This window comes from Tachypleus tridentatus, chromosome 13 (assembly GCF_004210375.1).
Source record: "Tachypleus tridentatus isolate NWPU-2018 chromosome 13, ASM421037v1, whole genome shotgun sequence".
NCBI classification, from domain to species: Eukaryota; Metazoa; Arthropoda; class Merostomata; order Xiphosura; family Limulidae; genus Tachypleus; species Tachypleus tridentatus.
In genome coordinates, this window is record NC_134837.1 from 109,719,732 (window position 1) to 109,745,488 (window position 25,757).

At 34.8% G+C, this 25,757-nt stretch overlaps 1 protein-coding gene across 4 annotated transcripts in view; it reads left to right on the plus strand.

Moving 5' to 3' along the window:
• LOC143239701 (carboxypeptidase D-like) overlaps positions 1–25,757 on the plus strand; it is a 33,617-nt gene extending 7,860 nt beyond the window's left edge. For 2 of the 4 annotated variants that reach the window (XM_076481085.1, XM_076481086.1), the window contains 8 exons: positions 858–1,053; positions 6,832–6,929; positions 13,776–13,948; positions 14,579–14,778; positions 15,517–15,690; positions 19,209–19,361; positions 21,679–21,821; positions 24,662–25,757. In XM_076481085.1, the coding sequence (XP_076337200.1) occupies positions 858–1,053; positions 6,832–6,929; positions 13,776–13,948; positions 14,579–14,778; positions 15,517–15,690; positions 19,209–19,361; positions 21,679–21,821; positions 24,662–25,075 (1,551 nt within the window). In that variant the 3' untranslated portion in view covers positions 25,076–25,757. The remainder of the gene's footprint in view (positions 1–857; positions 1,054–6,831; positions 6,930–13,775; positions 13,949–14,578; positions 14,779–15,516; positions 15,691–19,208; positions 19,362–21,678; positions 21,822–24,661) is intronic. The other 2 variants (XM_076481087.1, XM_076481088.1) reach the window with 1 other exon arrangement.

Below are 25,757 nucleotides of genomic sequence, written 5' to 3' on the forward strand. Positions count from 1 at the left end.
AAGTCGCACACCTTAACCCACCTGGCCATGCCGGGCCTATTCATTTGTATATTAATTTTAATGTTGTGTGTTATTTTTTATTTTAACATGATTATACACATGTACCAATAAACAACACTTAGTAACTTCGTTGTTGAACTGTTCCGTACAACATTTATCACATTGCTCATGTAGAAACGATCGCTCAAGTAATATAAATGAAGGCAGAGTATCTTTTGAATCTTCTGTTCCTTTCTCAGTGGGTCAGTCATAAGTTTGCAGACTTATGATGCTAAAATATGGGTTTCGATTCCTCCTGGTGGACAGTTTGCAAATACTTCATTCTGTAATTTTGCACCATAACAACAACATAACGTAAAGTTTAGGGACAACAGTGACATATTGCTCCACCTAGTCCATCTTAAATTATGAAGTTATACTTTAAAGGTGTTTCTATTTTAGCGTATCTTGACATGGCGTGGTGGTTAAGGCACTTCACTCACAATCTAAGGGTCAAGAGTTCAAACTCCAGTCACCGAACAAGCTCGCCCTTTCAGCCGTGGGGGCGTTATAAGGTTATAGTCAATTCCACTATTCTTAGATAAAATAATAGCTCAAAAGTTGGCGGTGGATGATCTTGACTATTTGTCATTCTTCTACTTTATCCCTGCTAAATTAGGGATAGCTAAAGTAGATAACATTTGTGTAACATTGCGCGAAATTTTATACAAAACAAGCTCATTTAGAGACAGTTCAACTTAGAGGTGTGTGAGTATCAAGTGTTGAATTAAGTCGACTTTCAATAACAGTGACTTTTCCAATGTTGTTTTACTATAGAAGTGATTATTAAGAATTCTTATTTCAACTACTTCCACCAGATGGGGCACTTCGGGTGGCATATCAAATTTTTGCTTTCTGCTCTTGTCATTTTGGCATGTGAGACGTCTGAACCAAAACTTATTGACGTGGACTATAAGTATCACCGATACAACGACATGACGACTCTGCTACAGAACATCACGAATAGCTTTCCAGAGTTCGCCAAGCTTTATTCTATTGGACTTTCAGTTGAAAGTATGTTGGAACTTCTGCCTGGTGTAAATGAATGTAAACCTAATGAAAATGAACTTTTATTTCCTTTTAAACTATTTAACAATGTATTTCTTCATAATACGCCCTCTAACGAGGTTTTAAACTGAATCACAGTAAATTTAACGTTCTAATTGCAGTATCGTAACAGAGAGAGAGAAAAAAAATCCTGATGTTGTTCAAGTTTTACTTGACTTTCCCACTCTGTTAGTGTTAGTATTATCTGTTACAGAAAATACAGGTGTCTTAGAAATTAGTAACAAGACTGCTATGAATTGTGTGATTTAAAAATTCTAGTATAGTTATCTATGAGGATTAATTGTAAATTGGGGTCTTAAGAATGTAGATTCCGCCTTAAATCTTTGTCAAGTCCTAGACGGCGATTTAAATTATGTTTTCTACTTAAAAACACTGCTGGCCAAAATCTTGAGGCCAATGAACAAAAAGAAAAAATATGCATTTTGCGTTGTCAGACTCAACCACTTATTTGAGTAGAGCTTCGAAAGATGAAAATAAGAAAAGATAAAATAAAAAATTTTTTTAGCATTTAATAGGGAAAATGTGAACACTATGAAATTAGCCTAAATATTAGCTGGTCAAAAGTTTAAGACCATACCAAAAAGAAGTCCTAAACAGGGTATGGAAATGCCCAATAAGAGGTCTCAGTAGTGAGTTGCACGGCTGTCATTGCGAATAATTTCAAACATTTGCTTTGACATGGTCGATATAAGCGTTTGTAAAATGCTGGCTGGAATGTTATTTCAAGAGGTGAAGATGGTTCCACAAAGATCATGCACTGTTTGGAATTGACGTCCATTTCTATAGACTTCCCTTGCCATCCACTCCCAAACCCCTAATATTTAGGCTAATTTCATAGTGTTCACATTTTCCCTATTAAATGCTAAAAATGTTTTTTAAATTTTTATTTTCCCTTTTCTTATTTTCACCTTTTGAAGCTCTACTCAAATAAGTGGTTGAGTCTAACAACGTAAAATGCATATTTTTTTTCTTGATGTTAATTGGCCTTAAGATTTTGGCCAGCAGTGTATGTTAAGAAATGATCTCGAGGAAAATATATTGATGAATTATGTCGAAATTATTCTCACTTATGTTTTACTTCCTATCATTTAAAATAGCAAATATTTTTAAAAATGTATGATATGAGCTTTAAACACTCAGTTTGTTAAACAATAATAAAACTTACTTTGATTGGCATTATAGATGCTGTCCAATGAACATTAACGTCTAAAAGATGAGTTCCAGAAACTTTTTGATAAAACGATACACTTTTGGTAATTCGCATTTTAGAACTGTTAGCCGTTCAGCAACACCCACTACCCATATATAGTAACTTTTAACAGAATAACAGGATTGAGTACCACACTTATAACGTCCCTGAAATCTAAAAGTGCTGAGCGTTTTCGCTGACATATTGCAGTTTATACTTTGAGACTTTTGATCCGCAGCCCGACTTGTTAACCACCAAGCCAAGCCTCGCTCTAGATCTAATAAAATAGATGTCTTTTCTCTGTACGAAGGATAATATTTCGAGAACAAATACAATGAAATATTGTACTTAGCTTATTAAATTCCATAATATTTTGACATGTTCAAAGGTTTTTCATGATTGACTGTTGTGATAATGAATTAATGCCTTTTTTCTTGTGTTTATGAGTTTTATGTACACAGATGAATAACTCACTTCGTTTAAACAACATTATCAAAAGTAACGATCCTTTTAGTTAAATCTAATGTGTGAGAAGCTAAATGCTTGGAAAGTTTGGTTGGTTGGTTGGTTTTAGTTAAGCGCAAAGCTACACAATAGGCTATCTATGCTCTGCCTACCACGAATATCGAAATCCGGTTTCTAGCGTCGTAAGTCTGCAGACATATTGCTATGTCACTACGGGGCACCTGAAGAGAAAACTCTCTCGAATGTCCCCTAATGATTCAAGTCTTTAGGGTATTTGTTTGTTGTTGTTTAGAAAACTTGCTTACATAAGTTACCGAGAATAATTTTTTGGGCTTCATTTTAAAAGTGATGAAGTTCGAATTCGATTATATAATTTGTAGAAAGTATATTAATAGAATTTATTTATACATGTAAAACTTTCTTCCTGACTTGTTTCTACATTTATTAACGAAAATACCTCGCTATGACTGGAAGATAAGTTGAGAGCTTCTAACGCTAAGATGCTTGATTTGATTTCTGTATTGGGCAAAGCACGAACGACGCATTCTGCTTAACAAGAACCAAACAAACAGATTAAATTATCAGTGTAACTTTGAAGTTCTCAATAATTCTGTTCTATATTTTCAACAATCTATATCCATGAATACAAACGAGTCGCATAATTTTGAAGGGTTAAAGATTTGGTTTATTTATGTTTCAGATTTAGTTAACTCTGTAAGGATCTCAGTTTAACCTGTTTTGTATTATTACACTATTTAACACAAATTTTATTCCTGGATAGTATGTGTTGTTTCTTAATTGCTTATGTTGTAAAAGTACAGAAATTGGCCATTATTCCCTGCAAACTTTGCTTTTGTGATCTGGATAATGAAATTTAGAAATTAACCTATTTTCTATGTGAAAACGGGCAAATTTGCACATTTTCATTGACAAAAGGTCTGAATAAAACAACATATGAATGAAAATTTACATTTGTTTATATAAAGTTGAACAAAAATGTTTAGAAGTGAGTAGTTTTTCGCGATTTGCAAATGTAATGTAAATCACTTTCACGTATCATCCCCCCAAATACAGTCTCCCATCATGTTTTCGTTATACGCTCCTTGGTACCAACGTCCAAAGTCCAGTATATCTTGGTGGAAGCGCTCAGCTTGCTCCTCTGAGTACGCTCTCATGTTCTCCTTGAATTTATCAAGATGAGCGTCAAGAATATGGACTTTCAGGGACATTCTGCAGACCATTTTGCCGTAGTTCTTCACCAGAGCCTCAACCAGTTCCGCATAATTTTCGGCCTTGTGATTGCCCAAGAAGCCCCGAACCACTGCGACAAAGCTGTCCTAAGCTTTCTTTTCCCTTCCTGCTGAGAGTTTTGGGGAATTCTATGCACTCCAGGATCTTCTTTGTTTGTGGTCCAACGAAAACATCAGCGCTGACCTTTGCCTCAGACAGCTTAGGAAAGAAGTCTCGAAGGTATTTAAAGGCTTCAGATTCCTTTTCAAGAGCTGTGACAAATTGTTTCATAAGACCCAATTTTATGTGTAATGGTGGGAACAGCACCTTCTGGAGGTGCGTTTGTAGCTCACACTCGACATTGTGCCTCCCCACAGAGAACTCAGTCCGTTGTGGCCAGTGCTTCCTGTTATAGTGCGCTGCGGTGTCCCTGCTGTCCTAAAGGCAAAGATAACAGGGACATTTGGTAAAGCCTCCTTGGAGACCCATCAGGAATGCCACCATTTTGAGATCTCCAATAACCTCTCAGCCGTACTTATCATACTTTGAGGCTTCTAGCAAGGTCTTGATGCTGTTGTATTCCTCTTTGAGGTGTACCGAATTTTAAAAGGTCTAAACTTTGTATAGTATAAAATCTTACTATTCAAAAATGCAAAAATTGTCAGTCTTACCTTCTAGAGCTTTTTTGCAGTGCTCGCAGGTAAAATGAGGTGCCCAGGGTTTGTCTTTATCCCCGAGAGGCATGCCAAAATATGCCTTGTAGGGTTCACACATTTTAGCAGGTGCTGTCACAGAGTACTTTTTTGCTCTTGTCTTGATAAACTGGCTACATACATAGCAGAATGCATCTGGAGAATGCTTGCAGCTTCTTGATGCGATCTCTGATAAAATCAAATCGGTCTATTTGTTCATTTAGGCAGCTAGAATTAAACTGAAGTGGTGAGTGGTGAGCCCCTGTATATATATTACTATGAAAAGTTCTAGAAAATTCTCGTAAGTTCTACAACATTCTAGAAAGTTCTTGAAAATTCTTGTAAATTCGAGAAAATTCTATATCAGCTACTCAGTACTGAATCTACCTGGAATGTTTTGGAAAAATGAGTAAATTTGAAAATTTCATAATCCAGATCACAAAAACGAAGTTTGAAGAGAAAAAAGGTTTTTTTTCCATTTACTTTAGGCATAAGCAATTGAGAAATAACACTTTCTGCCCAGGAACAAGAAAACGTAGAAATTTTATTACATAGTGTTATTTTAATATCATAATAAAATACATTGTATTCACTTCCAACAACACGGTTATTCTAATTAAAGGACGCAGTACAATTTTATGTACCGAACTCAATTTATTGAATGTAATTTCATGTTACTTAAAACAAACAGAGTAAGCAGTTTGAAGAATGGTAATTCATTAATTCACAAGACTAGCTACAGAATGTAATGGATTAATTCACAAGGCTAGCTACAGAATTCTTTGTTTTTCTAACTTACGGCTATTCATTAAAACTTGTTGAGTTCAGGATATATTACATTATGTTTTTATTACTTAATTACAGCTTCGCTTCGAATAACACTGGTTGTTGTAATCACTTTGAACTTAGGTGAATGGACTGGAAGCCGGAACCTGCACGCTTTATAATATAATTAATATGTGTCAGTAGGGGCATTATATGCTTAGTATACATATTTTATTACTTGAAAGTAAACTGGTGAAAAGCGCATTTTAGTCATGCACCTATGATTACAATAAATATTCATTATAATAAAAAGTTAATTACTAGTTGGAAGGTAACACCAAAATTCCATGTTGTCTCCACAAACATATAGGTAGCAGTTCATATGGTGTGTTTTATATGTGTTTTAAATAACAAAATTAGAACCAAATTTATGATGCAGTTTGTAACACAAACTTAGTTCAATAATACTCTCTTCTCGTATTTGTCAGTTTGATTTCGATAAACTAGAATATTACATTTTTACATTTCCAAATTTGCGCTTAAATGTTTTTATTTGTAATTTAATATAATTTCTGATATTCTTGTTTAAATACTTGTCAAAAGCATAAAAATAAATACAAACCAGTCAAAATATTTATGTATAATAAATATTCGTTATTCGAGCACCTTCACTTTTAAAGGTGTCTTCTGCTGTAGTCCCATTAAGGTCTAAAACATCGGATTTCCATACCCGTGGGGGACAGAGCAAGGATAATCCATTGTGTAGCTTTGTGCTTAATTCAAACAAACAAGGTCAGCTAAGCCTAAATGATTCAGGTTTGGCTTAAATTGATACACTAAATATTATTATTATCAAAATGTTCCAAACTATTAAGTTATCGAAAAGTTGAAACATTTAACAAGTAACTCTGTAATTAGTTATTACGTTTATAGCCTACTCGACTAGTGGTCGTTATAATTGTTAAGTCTAAAGTACACCTTTGATGAAAAGGATGTTGTTTATACGATTATAATAATCATTCGTTTAAAATGGGTCCTTTCATGCTAGTTCGCAGTATGAGGATAGGCAAAACTTTAACAAATACTTCGAAATTTCACTTCTCTCTATAACTTTTCATGAAGAGTAATCAGAAAAGTAATAAGGTGTCATTAACGGAGAATGAATTGTGGTTCTAAAAATATTTTCACAGATGAGTGCACCTGGTGGTCTTGAGACATTCCTAAACCCATCATTACGTAATGATACTGTCCACTTTCCTGAAGTGTCAGGAGGTAATTATTATAGGAGCTTACTTAAAACTGAACATAACAGAACTAAAATAATTTTTCATTTGGTGGTAATATGGTTTTCACACTTTTATTTTCTTTGTTCTTATGACATAGGAAGAGAATTGTGGGTTATACTTCTGTCTTCAACCCCCAATGAGAGACCTCTACTGAAGCCAAACGTCAAATATATTGGCAATATGCACGGAGATGAGGTAGGCCTAATATACTATAATTTGTTTACCAACCACATGTAGGCTAGGCAACGTTTTTGTTACTGGTATCAATAACCAAGACCTACAATAAACAAGATTTGTACTGAGAACAGCAAAAGCTTCTTTGATTTTTTTTCATCACAATTCCCTATAAATTATCTTCATTCTTTAAAGAAATTCCCATAATCATTATGTTCAATTGCAATTACAAATGAATGAAGTAGATTGTTTTGAACAACATGACCAGAATCTGTGGTGTTAATCGTCTTGGAATGGTCTGGTGGTCATGGAAGTCGGCTCGCATTGTGAATGTCACGGGTTCGAACTCCATCCCCGAATACGCTCTTTTTTTCAGTCGTGAGGGCGTTATAATGTGACGAATAATCCCATTATTCGTAGATAACGAGTAGCCTAAGAGCTGACACTGGATGGTGTTAACTAACTGCCTAACTGCTTTCCCTCTATTCAAAATTAATAGAAACGTTGATATGTCTCAAATAACTTATACACATATTTATAGATCTCATGCAATGTACAATCTTGACCAGCTGCAAGACCAAAATTTAAAAGAAGGAAGAAGAGGTCGACGTAACCTGATCCTCCTGGATATATAAACATCAATACCCAAACACCTATAAGATATACATATATATATCTCATGCAGTCTCTTGGCGCTGATTAAAACCAGTAATTACACTTGTTTTATGGTCGAGTAAGCTCGCTTCTTTGTGGGTATTTGGGTATGTTGGATTTTAGATACCCAGGAGGGTCAGATGCAAAAGACCTCTTTCTCCATCCCTAATTTCCATGTCGGCTACTACCATGTTGTAGTTGTAGTGCTTTAGGGTCAGAGTAACCCACAGTACTTCGGCCCTTTTCAGGGCAATGCCCATATATTGTCTTGAGTTGCATTTTTTTAAACTTATATTTATTTTTATTTTCTTTTATATTTTTTCATAATTATTTTTAACTCTGTTTATGTATATATATTTAACATAGTAAAATCTATGAATATTATACTAATTTTAAACGTCTAGTGCATAGTGGCCAGTTTGATTTATATTTCTTTATATATTTATAGGAGAGAAGTACTCAGGACTGTTTTCATCGTGTACATAGTATCTGTAGAGATCACACAATAAATCATGTTTATGTCAATTTTTATTAAAATAATTTAGTGCATTAAGCAAGAGTCTGTAGAATACTGTCTTTATGTTTGCATACTTGTGCATAAATGTGGATGAAATACTACGTGGTACTTTATACGCTGAAGTTAAAATTGAATTTTGTATTTTTTGTAATTCGTGTAATTGTGTTAATCAGGCTTCACTCGCGTATTCTAGAATGGGTCTTATGTATGTTTTGTAGATTTTTATTATATTATCAGGTGATGTACCTTGATTTTTACCTGAAAGGCTTCTTGCATAATTTGCTCTTTCCCAGATTTTAGTCAGGATATTGTTAATATGCTGTATTCACGTTAATTTGGTATCGTAAGTTAATCCTAAATATTTAGCCGAGGTAGCAGTCTGTAAAAGTGATCCGTTCATGTATAACTTTGGTGAATCATTTTTCAGTTTATTTAATCTGGTATTACTTGGTTTTCGGAATGTTTCTTTTTATTTTATATTTCTAGCAGTATTCTTCTAAGTTATTCATGACTGGCCGGAGATTTGAAGGAGTGGGGGCACTTTTCCAGGCCGCTACATCGTCAGCAAATTGTGATGCAAAATCTAAGTTTAGGTCCGACAGTGGCATATTACTCACATACATGATAAATAAGATAGGGCTAACTACCCCTCCCTCTGGGACTCTTGCCTCAGGTGAAAACGACCCTGATTGGGCCCCATACACATCCACTTTGCATGTTCTATTGTCCAGAAAGTCAGATAACCAGCGAATGACGTAATCCGTGATGCCAGACCGTGTCGAATGCTTTCTTAATGTCGAGAAAGCAAGCTACAGTACATTTGTTTTTGTTAAAACTGTCTGTAATTATTTCAGTTGAACTGATTAGGTGGTCTGTAGTTTGTTTATATTTTTTAAACCCGTTTTGAATTTCGGGTAATTTTGAATTTGCTTCTAAGTAACTAGATAGTCGGTTACTAATTATTATTTAGTAAGCCTGCGGATTTACAACGGTAAAATCAGGGGTTCGATTTCCCTCGGTGCATTCAGTAGATAGCCCAATGTGGCTTTGCTATAAGAAAAACACACACACAACAGAACAAAAATATAGTTAAGTTAGTTTTAGCTCAACATTTGAAGTTTTTTGCATTGTTAACTGAAAAACTAAGTCTTTATTTGTAGTTAATTTGAATTAATTGTTTTTCTTCCATTCGGAACCACTCGAGGACTGAAATATATCATTTTAAATCTCTTGTAGTTATATCTCACATTTTGACGAATATGTTATACTTTAACTACAACATTGAGTGCGAACATACTGTGTGTCATAGCTAAAATATTACTAATTCTACCTTTCTAAATTCAGCACGTATCAAATGACATATGAAAGTTAGAATTTGTCAACTTTTCATACAATAGCAGAATTTGTCAACGAAATAAAAGAAATTAAGTTATTAAAACGGCATGGGTGGTGACAGAATTTGAGGTCGCATCTAACAAGTTGAGCTTCTTAATCACCAGGCCCTTAGCGCAGATAGCCCTCGTGTAGCTTTGCGCGAAATTTAAAACAAACAAGCCAAACCCTTACACGACCATGTTAAGAAAGAGAGAGTTTGAAAGTGATCGTTGCCGGAAACGTCTTAGAGACGAGAAGATAAACAGATATGGGATTGTAGGGGGCGTTGCAGGTAGATGTTAGGTTATTAATTAGTATAGGTATAAATGTGTTCCTTTATATTGGTTTAATTTTTGTTTTAGTTGCTGCATAAGTAGGGCTTCTTTGATTTTGCATTTGTTTATATTTGTTTCCATACCTAATATCTAGGTGGTTTCTATTGTTATGTTGTGTTTATTTGATTTGTGGCGTTAAAAACGTGTGAAGGTGTTTTTTTGTGTTTTTTGAATCTAGTTTCCATTTTTCTGCTTGTTTATCCATATAAAAGTCGTGGCAGTTGTTGCATTGTATTTTATAAATTATGTTGGTGTTGTGTTTGTCAGTGTAGGTTTAACATAGTATTGACTAGTTTTGTACCTGGTTTTTGAATAAATTTGGTGTTTACTGGAATGTTATGTTTTGTTATATGTCTTTTCCAAATGTTGGTTATTTTTTCGCTGATGTTGGGAATGTATGGTATGCAGCAGTACAATATTTTGTAGTTTGTTGTATTTTGGGATTTATTGTTGGTCTAGGTGTGTGCGTATAATTTTTCACACGGTTTTTTTAGGAATTTTGTTGATGTTGATGAAGTGTTGTTTTATTTTGTTAATTTCATTGTTAATTTTATTGCGTGAACATAGTTTTAGACTGTGTTTATTTAGTTTAATATGTTGAGTATGGGTGATGTTTCTGTGAAGCTCTGTTTTGAATTGTGTACCATTTTTAGTGATCTTGAGGTTAAGAAATGCTGTTTGGTTAGCATTTTCCTCTTCACAGGTGAACTTGATGTTGGGTGTACTCAGTTAATGTGATTGAAAAAACTAAGTTTCGAAGTATAGAGAAAAGAAAGCTGCAAACAGCAAGGGTGTAGAAGAGGTTCATAAGACTCGGTGTACAAACTCTGGACTGAATAAGTACAGAAAGACCACGTGCAGAGCTGAAGCCTCACTTGGTGTATGTGGTCCAACATCTTCAAGGCCATGGTCCTGGCAGAGCCATAGACCAGACCCATAATCCAGATTTGATGGAATGAGGACACGATAGATCTTTATCATAAAACATAAAGCTGCTCTCCAAGAGGTGGAAGAAAGGAGACGGTGGATGTTTGGTGCCCTTGTGCACTTGAGTTGTAGCTGCTTGATACATGATATAAAGGTTAGCTTACAGTTTAAGATTAAACCCCAATAATTTTGATTCAGGGACCACGGGAAGAGCAACTTCACTAACTCAGTGTTCAAGATCAAGGTGAATACCTCGTTGGCGGCCAAATTGCATGAAAACCGTTTTAGAGAGACAAAAGATAAAACCGTTTCTGTGGTCCACTTCAATAAATGACTGAGGGCAGTCTGTAGCTGCTGGTCAATAAACCTCATGTTTGATGACTGATACAAGATGTGAAAGTCGTCGACGTAGAGCCTGTTTGCAACTGTAGGAGGGAGTTGTCCAGTGATGGCATTTATCTTTATACTGAAAAGTGTGACACTCAAGACATAGTCTTGATAGACTCTTACTTTTCTGTAGGAAAGAAATGAAAAGTGTCGAACCCACACGAACTTGGAATCTCCTGTCCATTACAAAAAAAAATAATAAAAATGGGCAAATGGCCACGCAACCCATATGAGTGGAGGTCTCGCAAAATGCCGTACCTCCACGTAGTATCGTAAGCCTTCGCAAGGTCAAAGAATACTGAAACAAGTTATTGTCACTTGAAAACTCTTTAGATGTTTTGCAAACAACTCTGCTGGAGACACGGAGAGATCTGTTTGCACTCCCACTGTTGTAGAGGAACAGAGTGCAACAGCATACGTCTGAGATGGAGTGAGAGACGATAACTTCTGAGCATCTGTGTAGGAGATATTGTTTATAGTCTTCAAGCATTGCACCTCTTTTTCCTCCACCCACTTAGGGCACAAAATATAGTAAGAGAGGTGTCAACCACTACAGTTAACACAGTGTGATTCCAGTTCGCATTCGTGGGCATCGTGGTCTTTGTCACCACAATGAGTGCATATTAAAGAACAATGACATGGTGTCTTCAAATGACTGAACCACTGACACTGGAAACATCTGAGAGGGTTGGGGATGTATGGTTGTACCTAACAGTTCAGATAACCTACTTTGACTGTGGTAGGAGGACGGGCCCCCGCTAGTACAGCGGTATGTCTTCGGATTTAAAACGCTAAAATCAGGGGTTCGATTCCCCTCGGTGGGCTGAACAGATAGCCCGATGTGGCTTTGCTATTAGACAAAACAGAAACAGAAGTAGTAAGACGTGATGATGTAAACGTCAATATCAGAACATTAGTAGCCATAACAATTCCGTCTTTGTGAGTAGAGATTTAGCGCACTGCAGAAACGTCTTGGCTGTAGAAACCAACGAAGATCTCCGACTCGGGAATGTTCTTTAAATCGTCTCAGCTGTAACTCCTTTTGAAGAATCCAGAGTTGCATGGGGAGTAACCAGTGACTTTTGATTTTAAGAGGAGTTTGGTGAAGATGTTTCCACCAGAATGTTACGCGAGCGTAACTTCCTTATTGACTTGTGGGAGCCAACAATACCCTCTAATCCGTTTTGAATAAAAAAAGAGAGGCATGTGCCCTAAGGATTTCATGGATAAGGAATGCATAATTAGAAATTGAGATACAGAATCTGCTTGTGACGGTGGCTGTACAGCAGAGTCGTCCATGTGTAGTCGTTTTCCGATAATCTTTTTTTTTTTCATTTTTATTTATTTTTTCTTGAATGGGAATATCCATAATAAAGGCAATACATTTCAATGCCCACGGACCCAATCCACCATGGAGCCCTACAAGAGGATGCACTATAATGCCAAACAAAAGCATTGCAGCAATACCAGGGTTTCATGAGCGCTATACCGGAACAACAGCATCAAACACAATGTCCACAATATCCATTGAAAACATCCAACACTACTACCTGGTTGACCCTAGCCCAAGTGGACCATCCGATTGATCCTGGGGAGGCCACCCGTAAGCCGCCCGTCTACAGGAATTTTAAGGCCAAAGATGTGTTTTAGGGTTGGACCCCTCAACCACCAGGATCTTCTTTTCCCCTTCACGGGTCGCCACGCACAACAAACACGTGCGTATATGTTTAGATCCCGGAGGAGGTATCTTCTCTGGGAGGTCTCCTCATCTCGTACAGGAATCTACACCGAAAGGCAGAGTGATTTAACGGTCACTCCTAACGCACACTTTCTCAAAATGCGGCGTTCTATTTTGCGACAACAAGATTATAAACTCACACTATGAACTTCCCATGCTTATATTAAACATATACAGAATTAAGTAAACATATTTTAAATTGGTTCATGAATAATGCACAAAACTGGTAATGTTTCAGCGCAAACCTACACGTTTAGTTCATCTGAAATTTCTTGTTAGCCTCTTTTTCCTCAGATGTAACAATATTATATAGTGAGTACAAGCAAACAATTTCACTTCAGTAAAGTTCTTCGTGCATAAACAGATGTTTACCTTTTCATTTTCTTACCAAATATCATTTGAAGAGTTCAGAATTTAATCGTAATTTACTTTACGAACATTCACTATAATATTTTTCTCACCTTATGAGATTAAAAGTTGCATTATATTTAAAGAAGTGTCAAGCATCTGTTTTCAGGGTAATGTGTTTCCTTCTAAAATATTTCTCATCAGCTTAAACTGTAGATATACTTCCTAAAACCTTACGTCTGAAGCTATTTTATGGAGTTTTAACTCCATATACTCCTATAGAGTATAGCGATTTCCTAATTAGAACGATTCACGACAAACAGAATAAGAGAAATCCTCAAAAGCCGCGGCTGTAATTAGATCTTAAATTGGTCAAGCGATGGAGCCATGAACTAAAGGTTTGTATTTCGAAAAGACAAAAACTCAGGACCATTCTATGTGCTGCTGACAGAAATATGAGTATTGACAGTGACCCATACGAATTTTCATATTTCACTAATATCGTTGAAATGATAACTCTAACTATGAACGTACTACTTGCTATATAATTTATGGTTTTATTGTACATTTTATTGTTTTACTTTCAGTCAGTTGGAAGAGAACTCTTATTGCATCTAGCTGCATATCTTATCAATAACTACAACAAAGATCCATACGTCCGCTGGTTGATGGATAACACCCAGATTCATTTGATGCCATCCATGAATCCCGACGGGTTTGAAGTGGCACTAGAAGGAACATGTTCTCATAGCCCTGGCAGGTTAGTGTTTAGTTGCTTTTAACTGTAACAACTGAGTGAGAAATATGTTTTAATTGTGTTTTATTTTCACACTTTTGAAGAATGTGTCGATCTGTGTCAGAAAGGTTAATATTTAGTTACATTTATACTGAGCACCCAGTGACGTAGGAAGTGGGAGGCGTATTCCACACTTCTTAATGTCTTATAGTTAGAATGCACCAAGTTTAGGAAAATTACTCTCACAAAAAGTAGGTGAATGCATAAAATTTAATACAGAACCGAAGAGCTATCTGGGCCTTAAGACCCCGCCTCAGTGGATGCGTTTGTGGTGTGCATTCTCGCTATTCGTTTATTCAGATAAACCTTGCTCCACATACTTTTAATTTGCTTCCTAAATCTCTGACACCTGAATGTAAGGAGAAACTTTTTGTTTGTATAACATATTTATAGTTATATTTATCTTGAAAGGTTTAGAAGAAAACATGTTTTCTTGCACCAGAGGAATGACATTTATGTTGTATAGCTAAGAAGAGAGTGTATGTTCTAGTTTCCGACAGGTTAGTATTTGGTTATAGTTACCTCGTACAGCTGAATCTAAAAGGTTTTTTTTCATGAATTAAAGGGTTGTTTCTACTCTTGTTTATGTTTCAGAAATAACTTACATGGCGTCGACCTAAATCGCAACTTTCCAGATTACTTTGAAGAAAACCCACAAAAGGAAGAACCAGAAACAAGGGCCGTCAAGAAATGGTTAAATGACATTCCCTTTGTGTTGTCAGCCAATTTACACGGAGGAGCTCTAGTTGCAAGTTATCCATTTGACAATCTTCCTCCTTCCAAAAAACATACACGTAAGCTCTTTGGAGTTTTTCAACATATATGTTTCGCAGACGACTAAACAAAAAATACGTTAATTATCTAATTGAAAACTGTTTTGTGTAATATGAAATAGTTTCAATCGTAACGTTTGCCAGCCAAGTTTTAGGGCTAAAGAGAAATTTTTTTATAGTATACTGTTATAGCAAAATGCTTTGTATGGTCTATCAAAAAAAATAATCATTATACATATAGAATGAAATGTTATCAAGTTTTATAAAAGCCGCTTTTCAAATATGGCATAAGTCTTTACAAATATAATCCTATAAGTCACCGATTCAATAGTAAGTTCTACGAATTTCATTCGATCCAGTGGTGAGTTTTTATACCAATATAAACCTACTGAGTTACCTTTTCGGTTTCTATAAAATATTATTTAGTTGTCATAAGACCTGTGTCGTCACAGCTTAAGTTGAAGGAGGGTATAAATCAACATTAGTGAGTCAAACGTTCACTTTTTATGATGTTTATTTCAAATATAACTCTTACCAGTTTCATCAGTTTTTACTTACTCTTAGTAAAGCATCTTGAGGAATGGTAAATTTATCACTTATAAAGTTATGTGAGAGATAAGAGAAAGAAAAGCATGCCATATAATTTTTCCTTTCAGGTATTCTTGTAATTGTTCTTTCTGTGTGTGTGGGAGGGGGGTTAATTCAAAAGGATGGAAAATGAAAAAGAAATTGTATATAATCATAAATACCGGTTTTCAGACAAGCCTACACGACATATTAAGTCCCCTACTCCAGACGATGATTTCTTCCACCACCTGGCCTTACTGTACTCCTCTCACCACGCCACCATGCATCAAGGGCTATCGTGTCGGTGGGGGATACCTGATTTCCCGGATGGTGTTACTAATGGTGCTGAATGGTATGCTGTTAAAGGTAAAGTGTTTTGTTTATATATATATATAGTGAAAGTTACTACTACACCCTTGTGCAGATTAATTGAAACAACTGGTCATTTTACAATATTTTCAGCATGGCGGCCGGTGTAGACTCGCTGAACCCGCTGATTTCCTTTAATAGTCATTTTTTTCACACACGGCGTCATTAGCTGTGTTTTGCAGTACGGTCGATCTATTTTTTGGGATATATGACGAAAGTTTGAGGAATATTACATCATTCGAAATTGCGTTAGAAGAGCAAGGAGACCAGTCAAAAAACAACTTCTTACCAACTCAATGAAGAAAAAACGGTATCAATGAAATACAAGAACTGGACGCAAGAAAAATGGAGGAAGGTGTTATTCAGTGACGAGACTCATTTCTTCGCACAGGGTCAAAGAAATCTGCATGTTCGCAGATCTCCAGGTGAGAAACTTCGAGAATCTCACATCAATCAGTTCGTAAAACATACCTCGAAGATGTTTTGGGGCTTTCTCAGCTACTATGGCGCCGGAGGCTTACATATCATAGAAGGTATGATGCGAGGACCACAGTACATCGAAGTTTTGCAGAGAAGAGGCGTTCAAGAATTGAAAAGAGATTTCCAGATGGATCTGGCATTTTTCAGCAAGATCTGGCTCCGTGCCACACATCGAAACTTATGAAGAATTTCATGACTTCAACGCGAATAAAGGTGCTGGACTGGTCTGGCAACTCTCCGGACTTAAATCCTATTGAAAATCTTTGGGCAATTTGTAAAGAAAGACTTCGGGGAAAAACTGTACTACGAAAGATAAGCTAATTGTGGCCATAATTGAGGTGTGGTACCGCGATCCAAAAATTAGTAAAGATTGCAGTCAACTCGTGGATTCGATGCCAAAGCGAATTAATGATATTTTGAAAAATAAAGACAGTCATATCATGTATTAATTTGTGAATAATTTTTGGTTTCTCAGCAAAAAAACGCAAAAAATTGAAAAAAAATCGTAATTTTCCATCTTGTTTCAATTAATTTGCACAAGGGTGTATATATAATATAACAACATCACAAGCCAATCTAGTCTTCTCCATCTTGCTTTGAGCATTTTTCTCATAGCTTTTATCAATTGTCAGTTTTGTCATCACTGCTTTTCTTAGTAAAAGGTACACAATTGGTTGTCTGCATCTTGTTTGCCACGGAGAATCGAACTTTGGATTTGTGTGTTATAAGTCCACAAACATTACTGCTTACACAACGAGGGACAAATTCTGCTATATTTAGAATACTGTTCTCCATTTAGATATAAGCCTTTCTCTTTTTTATTTCTGAGATAGTGCGTTTTACGCTGTTATTTCTTCTGTAAATATGCTCAAAATAACCCAGTTTTCTCTAGGTACTTAATATTTGACATTTCAAGAAGGTAGTATACACTAAACAATATCGTTAGCAAATTTCATGCATGTAGAAACTGTTGACGTAGGCAGCTTCTGTGATTAAGTAGTTGTCAGAGACTAATCTTCAGACCAGTATAATTATGAAGCATCTAGTAAATGAAAGAAAAATTACTGTAAAATGTCTAAGTTGTGTAATAATTTTCTTATAACAAATTTGACTTTTAGTAACGAATTTCTTATTTTGTTTTGGTGAAACAATAGATAGTTGTAATCCATTGTACACGTTGATGTAGAAACCATTCTATGTGAATGAGTAAACTTTCAAATATACTTGATTTTGGGAAGCTACGACTTTTAGAAAATGGACCTGTCGTAAAGTTGGCAGATATTTTAACTTCAGGGCAGTTGTGCTATTAATTCCTAGGATATGAAGTTAGCTATTGTATATAATCTTACACACACACTAAAATATGCCCCCCTGTGGCACAGCGGTATGTCTGCAGACTGACACTGCAAAAAAATGGATTTCGATACCCGTGGTGGAAAGAGCACAGATAGCCCATTGTGTAGCTTTGTACTTAATTCTAAACAAACAAACACTGACATATATCAACCGATACTATGTGAAGTTTTTATAATTTGAATCCTATATATATATAATTAAGAATGTCATTCTTTGAGTTTTTCTTTAAAAACTACTTTTTAGATACCAGTTAAATGAAGCCTATGTATTATGGAAGAATCTCATAACATTCCTGTGTATATAGAAGCATTAACTCCAGAGTTAAAAGGTGGAATTACATAAAAGTTGATTCTCAATCTCAACAGGTTAAACGTATGCTAAACAATGTACATACATTCAGACAATGCATGAACCAAATTAGTTGGAGAATGAAGAACAATCAAAATCCATAATCCACGTCCATAAAACCAGAAAACATTAAATAGCTAAATATTATAACTGTGTAAAATGAATCAGTGTTACAGATACAGAGAAATATACTCTTCAGCAGTACTTACATATAAACATAACGCTAGTAATCACTGTAGATCATTCAGTATAGACAACACAAAGCGGTTTCTTAGGGAAAATGTAATTAGAAATATATAACTTTTTTTTGCAATATACTTAATATTTATTTTCAAACTAATTCATTACCAAAGAAGAACCAACTCAACTAAACCAGCTGATAAATGAAAATGAGTAATGCTTTTCACTTGAAGAATTTCCTATGCTATCTGGTTCTTACATTGGTACTGGTTCTTGTGTTAAACACTGCATGCTACTTAAAATAAATAAAATAATATGATATGTACAGAACACAATTTTGGAAAAAAAAAATGAGCACATTTAGTGTATCAATTTTTCGTAACTATGATTTGGCATTGTACAAGTAACCAAAACATAATAATTCAAATGCATTACTGATCAATTACAGTTATCATAAAATGAGTAATTATACTTAATGACAAAAAATATCTTTAATATTTCAAAGCTAGAATTATAAGGTATGTTACTGATTTAGACATTTGTGTAGTTGTCTGGTCAGAGGGAGGTTTTATGTCACATGATTAGCTTATGGCTAAACAAATGTTTTGATTATGTTCATATTTGATAATATAACGATTTTTTTCCTTGTAATGAACTGTTATTAAACTTAATTATCATTAAAGCTGTAATGTTATTTTCCCTTGGAAACTACAAATAATAATAATGATAAACAGGGAAATTATTAAGTATATATTTTGAAGAACTTGCAATATTTTTTCTTCCAGTTGTTACAAGAAACAAGATTTGCTAATATTAGTTATAATTTATGTTAATTTTTATTAGGCCTTTTAAAATTACTTAGAATTACATTTTAAAACACCATTACTTTACTTTCAATTGTGATTATTTTATGGTATAAAGCTTTCAGCTATTTAAACACTGTAATGAATATTTCTAATAACATCAGGCTGGTGATCCCGTGTTTCCTTAATTAATGGCTGAAGGTTATAAAATTATTAGCAGGTAGCACAGGTTTTAACATATAGTTTTGATGATCTATAATATTATCTTGGAGTGTACTGAATCTAATATTTTAAATTTTTGTGTTACACCACTATTAAGAATCCAATCAGTGATGTTCCTTGTTCCAGGAGGAATGCAGGATTATAACTATGTTCACGCTGGTTGTATGGAGATCACCGTGGAACTCTCGTGCTGCAAATATCCAGTACCTTCAGAATTGCCTAAATTCTGGGAAGAAAATCGAGAAGCTTTACTCAAGTATTTAGCTGCAGCTCATCAAGGTGGTGCATTCTCATAGTCTTGATATGAAATGAGATAAAATAGAAGTAACAACTATTTAACAATCCAGCTGTTTTGATTTTATCTACTTTTGAAACAAAAAAAAACATTGTATAAAAGCATATTTAACGTTCATCATGAGTTATCAGTCTAGGCAACACCGTTTACATGGAATCATGGAGTCAAATACACTTTCAGCAAGTCTTTAGAAAGATACCACTGAAACATTTGTATATAAAATGAAGAAAAATATTTCAAAAAAGGAAGTAAAGTTAGGGATGGCTGATATCAATCTTTCAAAAATAATACAAACAGAATAGTAGGAATGGCATTTGCACTATGAAAAGTTTTGAGCCCTTGACTTTTGACCTTACGACTGACTCGAGCAGCATAACTACCAGCTTTATAATTTATATGACAAATCAGTTGTAATAAAAACTGAAAAATGAGCTAAAAGGGGGAAATTTATATTTTACAAGGTGCGTTTGAAAATAGAAAATTTCCAATTTATATAAAAACGACTTCTATAAGCCACAGACAATATAACGTAGTTCTAAGGTAACATAACGTTTATGTTACAAATGAAAATATTTACAATTTTAAAAGCTACTGTATACTATAATTTGAGATTTTTTTCACATATTCTTAAAATTATTTTAAATTTAACTTTTTTAGCTGCATTACTCTGTTTTCATTAAATTATAATTTTTGGTCATATAAATTATATGGTCATTTTTAAAGGAAATGCATGAGGTGCTATTGGTGTGATTGATTTTTAGTCTTGAACACCTAACCACTTTGCTTTAGAACGGTTTAATCTATATTCGTGCTTGGAGTAAAGAAAAGGCCTACTGAGTTCAGCCAAGTCCTATTTAAACTAGAAAACTTTATTTACATGAGTAGCGTGATAAGACAATAGTATAATGAAAATTTTAAAATTTACAACAAGCGATAAGTTTTTATTTTTAAGATACTCTTGAAAGTGTTTATAAGTTTAATCAAATTGATGAATTTTATCTTAATATATAGACTATAGTCTAGATATATAGATGTGTAACGTACATCTTACTGAAAGTGTTAAGCATAATAATATAAAATATGTGTGTGTGTTTTCTTATAACAGAGCTAGCTACATCTGTCTGCTTGGGAGTATGGAACCCCTGATTTTAGCATTATAAATCCAAAGACCTACCGTTGTTACACCGGGAAACAAAAAATATATATTTATAAGTTTTAATATAAAAGTTGTATTTTATTAATCCAGCCCTAACGATATAATAATTATTGTCAGAGAGCATCTATATTTTTGACAAAAATACGACAGAATTTTTATCATTTTAAATAATATTTCACCATTATTATAGAAAATACATACAAAATAATTCACGTAAAATAAATCAAAATTGTACTCTACTTAATAACTATAGCAGTATATAAAATAAGAAATTACTTTCGTACATATAGTTTGTTTTGTTTTGAATTTCTCGCAAAGCTACCCAAGGGCTATCCGCGCTAGCCGTCTGTAATTTAGCAGTGTAAGACTAAAGGGAAGGGAACTAGTCATCACTACCCACCACCAACTCTTGGGCGATTTTCTTACCAATTTACCGTCACATTACAATGTCCCCACGGCTGAAAGGGTGAGCATCTGTGGTGCGACTCGGGATTTGAACTCGCGACCCACAGATTACCAGTCGAACGCCTTGACTCACCTGGCCATAATGGTAAATGAGTGAATAAGAAAAGAAAATGTACTTATCATTGTTTTAAGATAGGTAAGATTTGTAAAAGTTATTTAGCTACTTAAATGGCCCGGCATGGCCAGGTGGGTTAAGGCGTTCGACTCATAATCTGAGGGTCGTGGGTTCGAATCCCAATCGCACCAAACATGCTCGCCCCTTTCAGCCGTGGGGGCGTTATAATGTCACGGTCAGTCCCACTATTCGTTGGTAAAAGAGTAGCCCAAAGGTTGGCGGTGGATGGTGATGACTAACTGCCTTCCCTCTAGTCTTATACTGCTAAATTATGGACGGCTAGCACAGATAGCCCTCGAGTAGCTTTGCGCGAAATTCAAAAAACAAAACAATCTACCTAAATGTGACTCTTTCTAGCATATGATTTTGTGTGCAAAGTTTAAGAATTTTATCCAGTAGGAAGGCTCAAGCCCCTATTCATTATTTTTTGCAAACATTAGACGATATAACATAAAATAATTTAAAATATCGTAATTGATTAATACATCTTGACTCTTAGCCGTTAAAACCGCTTAATACTGCTTTAATTTGTTACAACAACTTACTTGACTATTCTCCTACTCAGGTGTTCGAGGTTTGGTCGTGGATTCAAGTAACAGAACATTACCTAAAACGAGGTTAAAAATTAAAGGACGAGATATGACCTTCCATACAACAAAGAATGGTGAATACTGGAGGCTACTTCTTCCTGGGAATTATACTATTGAAGTAAGACTGAAATACATTTATAAGAAGTAACGAAATTCAAAACACGTTTTTTAAAAGTTCGTAATGTTCGTTTATTGAAATAAACTACTTATACGTACAAATGGCTGAAATATGACTATATGAAATAAACATATACAATTGTTCATAGCATAATCTAGATATATAGATGTGTAACATACATCTTATTGAAAGTGTTAAGCATGATAATGTTATATCCATCGTACAATAATATAATATATTATATTATATTACATAATATAATATATTGTACGATGGATACCAGCTGTTAGCTGGGGTTAAATTTTGCATCTTCTTTAGTGGAAATGTGCCACCTTTCTCATCCGCTTTTGTTATTTCAAGTATCGGTATTTAGGCCTTGTAGACCTGTGAGGGTCATGTTCGAAAGACCTCTTCCTTCCTCCAGCACGTGATTAATTGTTATTCAATATTGAGTTCATTGCTACATGGTGGTCAGAGTTTAGTTGTTCCACGCTTTCACTGTGATCTCTTTCAGGGCCATGTCCATCTGTGTAATTGTATTAACGGTGCTTTCACGAGCCAGACGCCCAGGATTTTGCAGAACCTATTTTTTCAAGTTATTCTGGAACGTTTGTTCAGTGGCTAAAACTTATACTGAAACCTGACTGGACAAAAACAGACGATTGCCTTTGTAAAAATATCTACATAGTAAAGATATCGACATATAGTAAAAAAATATGCTGATTTTATACTGATGAAACAACATTAATACAGGAAAAGAGGAAAATGGCTTGTAAGTGTGGTACTTGTGGGAGATATCCACGATGTCAGTGAGAATGTAACTCTTCAGACCCAGAGTTCAATACGGCACGAAAAATAGGTGGGAAACTGTTCTAGAGCAAATTCAAGGCACGAAAAAAGAAATGATTGAAGGTCAAGGCCTTCGTATCTACTCTGAAAACAAAGAAAAAGAAGATGAACAAATAGCTAAAAACATAACAAATTATGCTCTATCTTAGCCAAGAAACCGAGAGGATAGGTCAACAACACAACACCACACATGTATCTTCTAAGGTGGAAGGACGTCCACACAAAAAAATACTGTTTACTACTGTGTACTATGGAAGTCAAAAACGTGCAATAGCGTCACTAAATCCACGGTCCAGCATGGCCAGCTGGTTAAGGCATTCGATTCGTAATCTGAGGGTAGCAGGTTCGAGTTCCCGTCAAACGAAACATGCTCGCGCTTTCAGCCCTGGGGGCATTATAATGTGACGGTCATTCCCATTATTCGTTGGTAAAAGAGTAGCCCCATTGTTGGCGGTGGGTGGTGATGACTAGCTGCCTTCCTTCTAGTCTTACACTGCTAAATTAGGGACGGCTAGCGCAGATAGCCCTCGTGTAGCTTTGCGCGAAAGTTCAAACCACATCATTAAATCTACTATTTTATTCGTAAGAGTTTGTGTGGATTTTAGTTGAATATGAAAATAGGACTGTTTTCCTCGTGTATACAAAAAACGATGGCGTTCACATAATAGATCATTCTTTTGCCAATATTTAGCGAAATGATTCAGCGAACAATGTAAGAGTCTATCGGTTACTTTTTCCATGTTCACGTATTTGTGCATAAATACTGAGAAAGTTGATCTAGGTACTTTTTATGCTGTTGTAGGTAATATGTTTTGCAATGTTGGTAATTTAGTTTTAATTTGTTTTGGTGCCATATTTATCCAAACTGGTGATGTATATTCTATGTTTGTATGTTTTATATATTTTTACTACGTTTTCAGCTGTTTCTCTGCTATGTTTACCTGTTAGACCACCTGCATAATTCGTACGCTGCCAAACTTTGTATTTTATATTATTTATGTGTTCAACCCAATTTTGTATCATATGTTAGAACTAGGAATTTACCTGATGTTTCTTGTGTCTGTCATACACAGTCGTGGTGGATCATTTGTTTAGTTAATTTTGCGAAAATAACTAATGGAGTCTGAAATACATTATTTTAATACGATATTTTTGGCAGTATTCTGTTAAATTAAGGTTGAATATTTGTAACTGCAACAGATATAGTGGGAATATATTTCCAAACTGCTACATTGTTTGCAAAAAGCGACTAATATCCGCGATTCGGATCATTTAGAGGCGTATTGTTAACACACATGATGAATAGGATGGGGCTAACCACTCCACTCTGTGGGAGGCCTGCCTCCGGAATAAAATAATCGGAGAATGTTCCTTCTACATTTATTTTAAAATTCCTGTTTTTCAAAACGTTGGACTGCCAACGAATAATACGACACGGTAGATCCAATTCCGATATACGGAACCACGGACCATTATGCCATTTGTGAGTACGGTCCTGTGTGCATTGCGTAAGGCAAAGCAAGGATTTAATTTTTATACAGTGTGTGTGTGTTTTCTTTTAGCAAAGCCACATCGGGCTATGGTGTGCTGAGCCCACCGAGAGGAATCGAACCTCTGATTTTAGCGTTGTAAATCGGTAGACTTACCGCTTTACTGGCGGGGGGGTGGGGCGATTTTCATATAGTGAAAAGTAAATGCGTGTATTTGTTATCATAAAATTTAGTGGGTTTATATTCAACTAATCATTTGTAATCGATTTTTTGTTCACAAAAAATGTCTCAGAGATACTATATCTTTAATAAAAACGATTGGTGATAAACAAAAGTTCACAGTAATGTTGTTTCTGTTCACAGGATTTGAAAGTTACATTTGAACGTTGTTTTATGTATGTTTTGTTCTAAATAATTTAAAGGGTTGCAAGGCGTTAAATCTACCTTACGTGAAAAATTACTGAAGTCTTTAACAAATGTTTTTTTTTTTCTTATTTGTAGGCTTACCTCAAAGGTTTTGTAATAACGGAGGTCCAATTTTCTGTGACGAAAAAGATGACAACTCTGAACTTGACCATGTTCACTGAAGAAGAGATGCAAGAGATAAAAACATCAACAATCTCAATGGTGTCTGATCCTAATACGAGAACAATTTCGGAATCGGATTTCACTACCAATATCGACTTAGGAAGAACATCTGAAAAATACAGCTCAGACAATACGACAGTATTTCCTGTTTCAAGTAGTGAAAGTTTTACATCTGCGATGTCAAACTCAGATAAAAACTCTTCTGCAAGACATGCACACAATGATGCTCTTGAGTCTATACCAGGTGATGGATGTGCAGTTCATCATGGTTTTTTTCTCCCATCAATGGTACTGATATGTCTAGTATCATTTTACATACTTATCTGAACCACCGTGAAAGTCGCCTATAGTAAAACTGTTTTTTATACAGAGGTAATAAATATGTAAAGTCTACGTTGGGTTTTATAGAAGCCCAGTACAAGTTGCTTAATATTTTGATATAGAAAACGTTGATACTTAATTGGTACACTAAATTTTAGTATTCTCAAGATACACTTCTGTATATTGTTTTTTTTTAATATTTAGTTAAATTAAAATGAACGTTACCAATGTGATATTTTTCATTTTCGGCACATTAATGCTTATTAGTTTCATCCATGAACCTTGCAAGTAGTTCAGGTACTTATATATCAAAAGTGTTCTGTTTTTGTTTTTAATTTCACTAGTTTCTTACGCTTCTTCACGCGCCTTTATAACAGTTAGTTTAAGTATAAAAAGTAAATAGTTGAACTCAGTCAAAGAGTAAATAAATAACATTTCCAGTTATATAATTTGTGAGATCACACTTGACATCTGATATGACAATGAAAAAGATTTATGCTTGTGGATCTTGTTTCTAAAAATTATATATTATAAGTGTTATAGATTATAATTTATCTCGGACGAGTCTCCAATTTATGATGTTACGTATTACGATTTCAAATAGCCTGAATTGAGTTAAATTGTAATTTGTGTTTAAAAGTTAATTAAATGCAGAGATGTATCAAATTTATGATGTTTGCCAACAAAA